Source organism: Onychostruthus taczanowskii, unplaced genomic scaffold, assembly GCF_017590055.1.
Source record: "Onychostruthus taczanowskii isolate IOZ18803 unplaced genomic scaffold, ASM1759005v1 scaffold255, whole genome shotgun sequence".
Lineage (NCBI taxonomy): Eukaryota > Metazoa > Chordata > Aves > Passeriformes > Passeridae > Onychostruthus > Onychostruthus taczanowskii.
The window spans coordinates 16,485-28,542 of NW_024499852.1; the positions used below are offsets into that span (position 1 = coordinate 16,485).

The 12,058-nt window shown below is 39.8% G+C and overlaps 1 protein-coding gene across 3 annotated transcripts; it reads left to right on the forward strand.

Moving 5' to 3' along the window:
• The first annotated feature begins 1,191 nt into the window (after positions 1-1,191).
• Positions 1,192-11,833, forward strand: CUNH5orf63 (chromosome unknown C5orf63 homolog). Of its 3 annotated transcripts, none has more exons than XR_005952864.1 (6): positions 1,192-1,228; positions 3,307-3,431; positions 6,176-6,296; positions 9,040-9,096; positions 9,851-10,535; positions 11,338-11,833. XR_005952864.1 is itself a non-coding variant. In XM_041407148.1 (6 exons), the coding sequence occupies exons 3-5, from the start codon at positions 6,177-6,179 to the stop codon at positions 10,028-10,030; spliced, it is 357 nt and encodes a 118-aa protein (XP_041263082.1). In that variant the 5' UTR covers positions 1,192-1,228; positions 3,307-3,431; position 6,176; the 3' UTR covers positions 10,031-10,053; positions 11,338-11,833. The 3 variants fall into 3 exon arrangements, 2 of the variants coding, with proteins under 2 accessions (XP_041263082.1, XP_041263081.1); XM_041407148.1 differs by having other exon boundaries at positions 9,851-10,053; XM_041407147.1 differs by lacking the exon at positions 11,338-11,833 and having other exon boundaries at positions 9,851-11,271.
• Positions 11,834-12,058: the final 225 nt, after the last annotated feature.

The following is a 12,058-nucleotide window of genomic DNA, read 5'->3' on the forward strand; positions in this document are numbered from 1 at the left end:
AGATGAAGCTGACTTGAGCCTCTGTCCTAAAGATTTGTCTCCCACTCTCGGCCTAGGGACAGCTACTATGGCAAAACCAAAATCCTAGCAGAAATACAGTATGTATTTACTCTATGCAAACATGAGGCTGCAGCTTTCATTTGCCCAGCAGTGGACACTTGATGTTTTTTACTTGAAACTTTTCTGGGGAAAGGAAAATGAACACACCTGAAGACAGAACACCTCAGAGTAGTCAAATGGAGCATCAAGAGCATCCTCTTACCACCTGCCTTGGAGATATTTTTATGCACTAATAAGATCCCACCTGAGTCACCTCTAGGCTAAACAGGCCCAGCTTTTTCTCTCTGTGCTTTTGTTGTTGTGAACCTTTGTGCTCCAGTGATACTCTCCACTAATTCAGATTTTTTTCCATTATACACTACATCCACCTGAGTGGGTGCCGAAATTCCATGTTTCAGGAGGATGGAGGAGAAGATTTACAGGCTGCTGCCCACTTTCTGGTACATAGCAGAGTGAAGTGAGGGAAGTGGGGAAGCTGCCAGCCAGGATTTTGCTCTGGGGGCAGACCTGGAGCAGTGCTGGTGCTGGCCATTGGGGAGCCTGGTGGCTGTGGACCCAGCCAAGGCTTCTTGTTGCCAACACGCTGAGGAAAAACAAGATGTGATGGGAAAAGGGGCCATGTGGAGGCAAGGCAGCACTTTTCTGGGACAAAATCCTTGTTCTAGCACACAACAAATAAAAGGCAGCATCAGCACGGAAGTGGGTGTGAAGTGATGGCCAGAGGTTGATGTGTAAGGGGGGATGAGGCTGTAGAAGACCTTCAAAGCCCCCAGGATCCTGGTCATCACCTGGACTGAATTCCTTCCTTTCCTTCCTTCCTCCCTCCCACCCTACCTTTTACCCAAACCCCGCACTCACAGCCCTACCTCAGGGACTAACACGCCAATTTCCACGCCAAGTCCCCACCTTACTAACAAAACTTCCTGATACCATTATTACCGTTACCCTTGCTACTTCCATCATTACTATTACACCATTATTTCTATTTTGCATTACTATTGCATTACCATTGCTGTTATTATTACTATTACAATTTCACTTTCTCTTGCGGACCTCGGCCGTCCCCTTTTCCCTCGGGAGCGCTTCCCGAGCCGTTGTCGCTTCCTTCCCGTGGCGGAGTCACGTCACAGCCGGCGCTCCCGGCGCGGTTCCGGCGGAGCTCCCGCAGGTGGGTGCGGGACCGCCCGGACCCGGCTGCGGGCTGCTGCGGCTCCTCGGGGCTTTTCTCCTCGGGGTTCGCTTCCTCGGGATGCTGCTCCCTCGGGATTCGGCTTTTCGGGATGCAGCACCCCCCGGGATGCGGCTCCCCCGGGATGCGGCTCCCCCGGGATGCGGCTCCCCCGGGATGCGGCTGCGCTCCCCCGGGATGCGGCTCCGCTCCTCGTCCCCGCCGAGGGTCCCGTTACAAATTTTCCAGCATCGGCATCCCCCGGCGAGCTGGCTCCTTGCGGGGCAGAGTGAGGAGGCCTCTGGATACACTGTACCCTGCTGGGCTCGCCGGCGGGGCTTGGGGGGTGTCGCTCAGAAGTTTCCAAACAGAAGTGTTTAAAACTGTTATTGTGTTATGTCTATGGTGCTTGTCGTTCCTACATATAAACATTTCGATTTCATTTATTTATTTATTTATTTATCTATTTATTTATTTATGTGATTTATATATACATATATATGTGTATATATGTATGTATATATATGTGTCTATATATATGTTTATGAGTTTTTATATAAATACATATATACACACATATAAATATATTTATATATTTTTATATATAAAATATATATTTTAAAATTATACATTTTAATAGATAAAATATATTAAAATATATAATACATATATATATAATTTATGTTTTTATAAAAATATATATAAAACATATATATAAAAATATATATTTATATATGTCTATGTATTTTTATATTATATATTCATATATATGTTAAAATGTATATGTGTGTATATGTATATGCAATATTTACTTTAAATTTATTTTCTATTTTTAATATTTATTTTAATATTATATATTTCATACTTATTTTTTATATATATAGGCACACAAATACATATCATATATGTCAATATATATTTCATGTTATTGTCTATTTTATATATTTATATGTATATCTGTAGGTATATATATCAATATGTGTGTATATTTAAAACTTGTGTTATATATATAATGCATCTCATTCCTACATATAAACGTTTTTATATTTTAATATATATGTGTATATATATGTATGCATATACAAATACGTAGATATGTATATATATGTGTGTATTTGTGTGTATATGTATATGCAATTGTAATATTTATATTAAAATTTTATATTTTTAATATTTATTTTGGATATTTCATATTAACTTTTAATATACATACACACACAAATATGTATCTTATATGTATGTGTTATATGTATAGGCATGTAATAACACAAATGTGTATCACATATGCACATATATGTGTATATACTTAAAACGTACAAGCTGTACATCTAAATAAAATAAGTATGACATAATATACAATATTATTATGTATATAATTAATATACAGTATTATTATGTACATATTTATATAACATACACTATTACTAATACAATTATTGATACACTACACCAAAGCAATATTAATTGCATATTAGGGACATATTAATATGACCTTAATATGACCCATATAAACAGTAATATGCATTAATGTTAGCAATATGTTAATATTTTAATATTATTGTTATATTTGTTAATATTATAACATTATAGGATGTGTAGCATCTAAGATATTAATATAATTTTGTGAGATATATGGGTACATATAAAATACTGTGTGTTGTGTTCTATAATATATGTGGCATATATATTATTCTCTATTGTGCTGTTATTGCTATTATCTTTTAAGCTCCATTACAAACTTTAGATTATGGTAGCAATTATCTGGAATTTGTAGTGTGGCCCTGGACCAGATTCTAGGATGCAAGCTCCTGGGGGGATTACTGAGCAAAATGTGTTGACAAATGTGACACTTCCATCTTTTCTGGGATGGAATGAAGTGTCTTTTTGGGATTTTCCCCAGGTTAGAGGAGAAGATGCATGGAAGCTTGCACTGATTGATGCATAACATCACCCCACAGACACAGCTGGTATTGCTGATGGTATCTTTGAATTTGGAGCTGCTGCAAGAGTCTGATTCTCCCTGAAAATCTTTTATAGAGTTATGAGCATGTGCAAAAAGATTTTCTTGTATTTTGCAGGTCTCCTCTGAATGTCTGGTGGGGTAAAAGCTGCGTGAAGATCTCCAGAGCTGCAAGGTTTGCTGTCCCCACTCACGTGGGCTCCCTGGTCTGTGTCACCTGTTTTCCTGTTCAGCATTTCCTTGGTAGGTAATCAAATGCAGACTGCCAGAAAATTTAGTTTCCTTGATGGCCGTAGCTGGTTTTGAATGAGGGACAACAGGAGATAGGTGTTTTACATGCCATCAACATACTTCCTGTTATTTGCACCTACTTTCTGCCCCCATTCTCTTTCAGCTGTTACTTAAAAGGTAAATACTTCAAGGAAAAAAAAAAATCCATGCTTGTCTTGCCTTGATTGATGCTGAGATTAAGTTTATACAGATACTCACCTCATCTAAATAATGGATGGTTTTAGTGTCACAACTTACTTTTCCTGCAGATGAGGATTTATTGGGTGATGGAATTCTCTTAACAGGAATTGAGTCCAACTTGGCTTTGCAAATTAGAGCATGGGCCAAGTCCAGACTCAAAAGATTAATTTGTTAAATCTGTAGCATTGTGGTGTAGGGGAAGGTAAATTCTCAAGTTTGCAAGCATCCTTCTTCGCATTTATGTGCTCATTTTTTATCCTCAAGCAAATCTTTATAATTGGGGGTGGTCTAGAGAGAGATCCAGAATAATGGTATGGGAAGTTTTGTGCATTTTAGTGTCTTTGGAATTATTTTGCTTAGGTGAGTAGATAGACAGGACTCTGTTTCTTTAGGTTATCTAGAAAAACAGCCAGCCAGTCTCCAGTTAGCCCTGGAAACAGCAGATTCTTTCTTCAGTAGCAGTACTGGTTAGGGAAGATTTGCTGCTGGATTCTGAATTTCTTGAAGGTAGTGTTTCTGAACTCTGAAGGTGGAATTTTTTGTAATCAGCTAAAATTAGTGAGGAAGTTACAGCACTACTGGCTAATTTTTTTTTTTTTTTTTTTTTTTTTTTTTTTTTTTTTTTTTTTTTTTTGGTGGGTCTCAAAGCTTAGGTACTGATATTGTTTTATTAATTCCCTGTCAGCTGATGTTTTGGCAGGAGTTGTCCTCAGGACAGCAGAGCATGGAGGGATCAAAAAAGTGCTGTATAGGACTGAACTGGAGCTGTTTTATGCACATATATGTGTGAAAGGCAGAATGTGATCTCTGAAAATCTGGGCTTCATTCATTCTGCTAAAACAAAACAATTTGAGGGCATCTTCCTCATTTGGAAGGCTTGCTAGGCTGGCAACAAAAGGGTTCTTAAAAAACTTGTCAGAGAGCAGACCCTTTTCTTTACCCCCATTTTTTATCTCGTACGTGAACAGGCCAACATGCTGTAAACACTTCATTCTAGACTTCATCCATTCTAGACTTTCATTTGTTCTGGGTTTAAAAATTTTTTGCATCTGACTGAGGCTCTTCCTGCCATCCAAATCTGCATTTTTCCAAAAGGTTCCAAGCTTGTCCTTTACATTTAACATGCAAAATCCCAGGCAGTTCTATTTCCACCTTGGTAAGTGAAACAAATGCAGTGGCTGCCAAGGAGCGTGACCTTTGGCAGTGTGTGCTGTGCCAGTCACTGCTCAGTGGCAGGAATTTTACTGCTCTGCCCCTTGCAGCTGACTCTTACTAATAGCTGCTGTCTTCTGGCTGTGCAGGAAGATTGGTGGAGCAGTGCCCTGTCACCCATTTGATTTTTCTTGTGGTTGTGGCTTGGAAATACAGCTTTAGAGTCCACTGTAGTGCTCTTCCTTAGTGGTTACTCTGGACAAACTGTCCTCTTAGGAAAAAGCTTTGTGATATCAGTACTGAGAGATCCAGTGAAGCAGAAGGGCACTGGGTTCTTTTTGACTAAACATCCTAAACTGTGCCTAGCAGTTGCAGTGAGATCCTGCTCACTCTTTAGCTGCTGGAAATTGTGGCATCACCTTGTGTGTTTAGCTTTAGATAACACAGCTACAGGTTAGTCAGGCCTGAAGCTGAGAAGAAGCAGTTTGGCTTTGGGTGAAAGGGATTCAGTTAGGTTTTCCCAGTGTAAATTCTGATATCAGGTGTCATGTCTGCTGGTAATGACCATGCAGACTCCCTTTGCCTTCCTTTTTCCTCCCTCATGTCCTAAAATGCCTTGTGAAAGTCACATTAAGACAAAAGTTTAGAGGAAGCAGTGCTACTATTAATGACATTATTAACAGGTGACTTCAAGACTCCAGCTTGGCACCCTTCAATAGCACTTAACTTATTCAAACTCTCTCTCAAAGGGATCACAAACCCATCAATTAATTTGCTGTTGCTGGAAGGACTTAGGGCAGTGTGAATGCTTTTAATATTGCCAAGTTAAATCATCTTGGCTACAGCTTTTTTCTCACTGCAGAACGCATTGTATTAATATTCTGATTAGGTACAGATTAGTTTTTTTGATGGAATAATTTGGGTAAGTAGACTATGTCAAATGCTGCAGCAAGATTACAGAGGTTCAAAGCACAGCACTTTGCATTTTTAAATATGTAATTCCAGCTGGCATCTGTGGAGCTGGAGCAGCATAACGCATTTATGTCAGCATTTGTGTTAGGGAATTTAAAAGAGGCATTTCGGCAAGAAAATGTAGGTGTCTAGTTGTTCTTTCCTCTTTTTTTTTTAATGAAACTGCTGGTTTCTGAGCTGCACAATGTTTCTGGCCTGCCACATAGTAAAGCACCTCCCTGATGAATGTGTTGATACCACGGGCACAAAAACCCTGGGATGAATGTTTTGGCTGTGTGTGATTTAGAGCCGCCACAGAAGCGTCGCGTTTATCCTGACATTAAATTTCATGAGCTATAACTTGGCGCAGAACAACTCAAGAGTTTTTTGGTTTTTTTTCCTGCCTGGAACAGGATGATGGTGCTCTGTTTTCTGAGCAGAGCCCTGCCACGAGCCAGGCATTCACCCTGCCCACTGGGAAGACAGCTCTGCTCAGCCAGCACGAATAAGCCAGTGTTGACTTTATTCACCAAGGTAAGAGCTGTTCACGCAGTAAAGCTGGGTGAGACTGTGTGTTTGTCAGCTCTGAAACACAGGAGTTACAGATCAAATGGCTTGTCCTTGCCTTCTTTTCCCCCACTTCAAAGTAGTGTTGGGCATTTCACTTAGTGGGTTTCTGCACACCGGGCTTTGCTGCACAGTGCTGCTGTCGTTGTGGCAAGTAAGAATTAGCAATCAGCAAATATTTCAGGACAGTTTTGCCTCTGTGACTCTCTGGTTCATTTACTAGTTGAAGGTTTGGCCCAGCTGCCAGTGTTTCACCCGGAAAATGGAGAACAGAGATGAAATGTTGCACACAGTCTGCCAACCACAAGCATCAGCAGTCAAAAGCAGGGTCTTCAAAGTGCTCGTGTTAAATTTCAGCACCACCTGTCAGACTGTAAAATTTATCCAGTTAGTGTTGGGAGCACATGAGGGAAAAGTAGATTTTGTTTTACCCTCTTTTTGCTTTACTGGCAGCAGATAAAATGGGTGTAGTATTCCTAGGCATATTTAGAAAACAGATGAGATGAGCAGGAAGAGTCATTTGTGGACTGTCACAAACCATGAATTGTTTTCAGTTATTACCTGCATAGTTCTGCAGTTTTATAAAGGATGGCACAGGGTGGTTTTTTCTGAATTTATGTGGTTGTTGCAGCTTTTAAGAGAAGAATAACTACAAATGCAAAGCACTAAGAGTGCTGACATCAGTGTGGTGGTTTTAGATACGATTAAAATAATTTCCTCCTCCTGCACAGTGTTTTTTCTTTCCATCTGTGAACATACAGGAGTGTTTAAACTGTGTGACAAATGAATAGGTTAAAAATAATAGGTCAGCATCCATTTAATAATCAGAACTGTATTTTAAAGAGAAAGCAGCTTTCTCTCTCTGTGCCCAGCTCAGCCTCAATTCATTCATAATTCAAATGGGGTGAGGTAGGGAATAATGACCTTTGGGTTAATAATTGCCCAAAAAATTGCTCTTTGTGTCTTAAAATTCCTAACTAGTGTTAGGATTTAGGAAGGCACTGTGTGAAATCAAATTTTCTAGTGGCAGATTTCCAGCAGTTCTCTGAAATGGCCTTCTGTTGAAGGTGTTTTTTAACAGTAAATGTTTACTGTTAGCTTTAAAAGTTCACTGGCAATTGCAAAGAAAAGCACAGACTATACAAAAAATCTAATCTACACTGTTTATGCTAATTGACCCCTTGTTTGCCTCCTTCTTATTTTTAATAAGGAGAAAAGGAGAAACAGAAGGGAGTTACGACTTCTAGATAAAATGATAGAAACTACCAAATGGGTTTCCCTTGTTTCCCTTTTTCTGACCCCCTGAGCATTTGTGCACCAATTGCTTGTATAAATCTACTTTTAAAAAAGATTTCACTGTTTGTTAAAATAATTCACTTTTGATTTTAAGCCAGTACCACCTAGTGCTTAAGCTTGCCACGAGAGTAAAAGTACTTTCTCCTACAAGTTAGCCATCTTTAACAAATGCATTTATGTACCTGGTATGTTTGGAAGCTCTCCACAGGCCTAGAGGAATGAAATGTATTCTGTTTTAACTGGAAAGAGCCTGGTGTGTTACAAAAGTGAGGTGCTACAGAGCTGATGTTCTGGGTCAATTCCTTTCAGTCACCAGTATCTGTTAAACCAGTCCCTCCAAAAGCAACCAGGACTTCTGTAGAAGAACACAGCACTTCAGTGTCCTGCTTAGGTTTTCAGAGCACAAGGACTTGTCCATGTGGGAAAGGCAGTTTAGATCTAAAGGTTAGATCTAAATAAAAGTAGAGTGTTTAATATGAAGTAATTCACATTACTGGAAATTTCACATTACAGGAAACAAAAAAGTAGCTGTTTCAGATTAACTTCACAATTAACCAAGCTCTAGGAAGATTTTTCAGTGGGAGAAAGAGAAGAAGGTCTTTTCCAGCTGTGGGAGGTGTTTTGGGGCAGAGGGACACAGTGGTCAGGTTCACCTCCATATAATTTGCCATGTGAATTATGGGCCAAATTCTGATGTTGTAAACATTGGAGCAACATGCTTTCATATGAGTTAATTCTTCAGTTACAGTCTGGGTGGTCAGCAGAACTCAGATGAGGAAGTTTTCTAAAATGTGAGGGGTTTTTTGACCTCATCACAGGTCAAAACTCTGAAGCTGTTTGCCAGTTCTCCTTGCTGGAGGTTACTCTTAGAGTAACTCTAAGAAGAGTAGAGTTATTCTCCTCTTCCAGCTCTGCAGTTTGGAGGATCCTGCTTAATTTCTTCCAGGCATGGCCACCCAGTCTTAAATTTACCTTCTTTTCCCATTTGAACTGAGCCATGTGTCTTGATCAGAGACAAGCTGGAAGTTACTTGCGTGGCTTTCTCATTCCTCTTTTAGCAGGAATGGTACATGCAGCTGTCTTCAATTGGTGATGACAGTGCTTTCGGATCATTCCCTTGGATCTGCTTTTAGAAAACTGTTGAATTTGCCCCATGAGAAATGCAGTAGCAAATGTAAAATAATTTAAATAATTTCATTCAGTGGCTGGATAGTTTGTTGGGTTTTTTTTTTTTTTTTCATCCATACTGCACTGATAAGTAAAGTTTTAGAAAGCCCTAAGACAGGGTGCTTGGTGCAGGGAAGGGAACCTGAATTTACAGGAATTAATATAATGTTCTGTGTGTTATTTCACAGTACAAACAACATTTGTGTTTTACTGCATGCTTTAAGGTACTCTGAATGTTTTCATTTAGAAACCATGCCCTCTGTGTGATGAAGCAAAAGAAGTTCTTGAGCCATACAAGAGAAGGGTAATGTATGGAAATTCTGTATATGTTTTCTATATGAGAAGAACAGTTAATCAGGATTCTTTCTTTGTAAAAAGAAAATTGCTTGGATTTATTTGCATCTGTTACTCTTTCATGGATGACCTCTTCAAGACAATTTCAGCACTGATTTACATAAAACTCATTATCCAAAAGCGTTTTGTGATAATGCTACTCAAATAAGTATTGGCAAACTAAACCAATATAAACCATGTTACAGGAGTTCCTGAAAATACTCCTTTTGCAAATACTGTTGCTTTGTCTGAAGGAGTTTGTAACTTTTATGAGCCAGGATGTAATTTGGGAAGGATGTGACTAAGTGGGGCTTTGAATATTTGAACTATGTGACTGCAATTTGTGCCATTTTTCAGCCAGGTTTTGCTCTCTCTGTTGAAGGATGAAACTTTCAATACAAGCCTTAAGAACTGTTGCACTCTGCTGCCTGTTTTGTTCCCAGCTGTGTGTTTGTTGAGGTTGCTGCCCACAGGAGAGTGGTTCTGCCCAGTGGAACAAGAATATTCTGGGCTAGGGAGAGATTCCCTTGTGGAGAGGCAGCCAAGGGTTGTGGCTACATATATTGTGTACTCAAAAAAACTCAAAAAATCTGCAACACAAAGAATAAACCCACAAACTTCAGGCAAACAGCCTTGCATTTCTGAGGAAAGCACTGATCAGAAGACAAGCAGGTATTGTTTTTTCAGTGTCCAGCAGGAACTGACATATTTCTTCTCTGCCACAGTTTATTCTGCAGGAGGTGGATATTACCCTTCCAGAGAACTCAGCGTGGTATGATAAATACAAATATGACATACCTGTTTTTCACTTAAATGGGAAGTTCCTAATGAAGCATCAAGTCGACATTCAGAAATTTGAAGACCAACTTAGGAAGCTGGAGTTGCAAAATGAGGGAAACCAGTGAAGAAAATGCAGCAGATCACAAAGGTGAAACGAACTTTGTGGGAAAAAAACATATTCCTTATCTGGCTTTACATTTCTTAGGACATATGAGTCTGAAAAACTTGAGTGCCTTGTCTTCTGTTTTGTATTAATCACCCAGCCCAGCTGCACCACTTTTTCTGTGCTGTTCCTTTGCTGCTCTCGTGGGCTGGTGTTTTCCCTGACAGAATAAAAGCTGCTCCACAACAGCAGATAAAGTAAACTCTGTTTGTATGGGGTTGGCATGGCCAGGTTTGGGTAGTGGGGGGTGTTTCTCTGAGAAGATGCTGGAAGCTTCCCCTGTGTCCAGCCAGCTCCAGGAGGGATCCTCTGGCCACATCCCAGACCATCAGTGATGAGGAAGAACAAGGAGAGAATGTTTAATAAAATTACCACAAGCCCCATTCTCCATCTCCCTGCACCACTGAGGGGAAGGAGTAAGAGAGAAAATGGAGAGTGAAGTTAAGCCTTGGAAGAAGAAGGGAAAGGTGGGATAAAGGAGTTTTAAAGATTTAGTTTCCTTTGTCTTTATCCTACTGTGATTTGGTTGGTAATAAACAAATTTCCCTAAGTCTCTTCTTCCTGATCAGTGACATGTGGCTGATCTCTGTGTTCTCATTTCGGCCCACGAGGTTTTTATTGTATTTTCCCTCCTCTGCCCAGCTGGTGAAGGGACTGATAGGGTGACTTTTGTGGGTGTGTGGCATCCAGCCAGGATCAGTGTTTAAGAGATGATTAGCACGTGTAGACATAGATTAGACTGTAGGTGAGTAGGAGAATTCCTAGAAGAAGTCTAGGAGACTAATCTAAATGACAATTCAAATAGAAAATAGGGCATTTACTGTTGAGTTAAAAGGACACTTGATTAAAGACCACACACTCACTGGAATTGTATCTGTGAAATGATCATCACAATTTGATACAGTTATTGCTAACACCTCACAGTGAATAGTTTGTTTTTCACATTTCAGTTCTGTCTGCCACACAGCTGCAAATCCATTTATCAAGTGGCAAGAATGCCATTTTTTCAGGAATGATGCAGTTACATTAGTTACATAGGCAATGCAGGCCAGTGAAGGAGACAGAATGCCCAAGTTAAACATTATTTCCAGGAAGAAGAGAATGACAGATTCAGGAAAAGACAGCCATTTTAGGTTAAATAATCTGTAGCAGACTGCAGAGAGTTGCTGGTATTTTTGGTGTACTTAATAGATTCTTTAACAAAGAAACTAATCCCTACCTGCTGCATTCTTCTTATCATGGTGATACTCAGTCTTTTCTTCTCACTAGGAGTTTAAGCAGGTTCCCTTGACAGATGTGTCTTCAGAGAGGGAAGAATCCAAATGCAATGCCTGCAATACAGCAGGATTCAAGAAAGACTCTGAGTTTTGGAGTATGGTTTTTAATAAGAAGTCAGCTGATCTGCTGTGGTGAAAATGGGCTGTTCCTTCATGGCCTCATCCTGTGTGTCTTTAGCATTTGACAAATAATTTGCAATCCAGTTTTGATGTATTCCCCAAGATGAAACATTTCTGGGGAGGAGGGAGTAAGAAATTAAAACTTTCCTCCAGCTTAGCAGCTTGAATCCATTCAGGCTGGGGTCTGAAACTATCCAGGGTTTCCCAGGAGGGAGACCTGTGCCATTTTTATGGCAGAGAACTTGAGGTAAGTTCAGCAGGATCATGGATCCACAGAGTTTTTCATCACCATTAGCAGAAGAACAGGGCTGTAGAGAAAAAACTTCTATACTTTCTGCAGTTCATGATGCTACAGTCTAAGTTCTGAATGTTCCATGGGTTACTGTTAAATAAAAGATATGAATTATCTCTGTATCAGCAAGTGCCACTTGCCTTTCTTCTGTGATTTGAGATGGTTTCAGAGGGCCCAGGTTTTTTCCTTATGGAGGTTTTCTTATCACAAAACTACACAGAGCACTTGTCAACCATAGCTCAAGTGCTCTTCTAAAATGTAACAGCATTATCTCAAAGATGGGGACAACAGAGGTCATGTG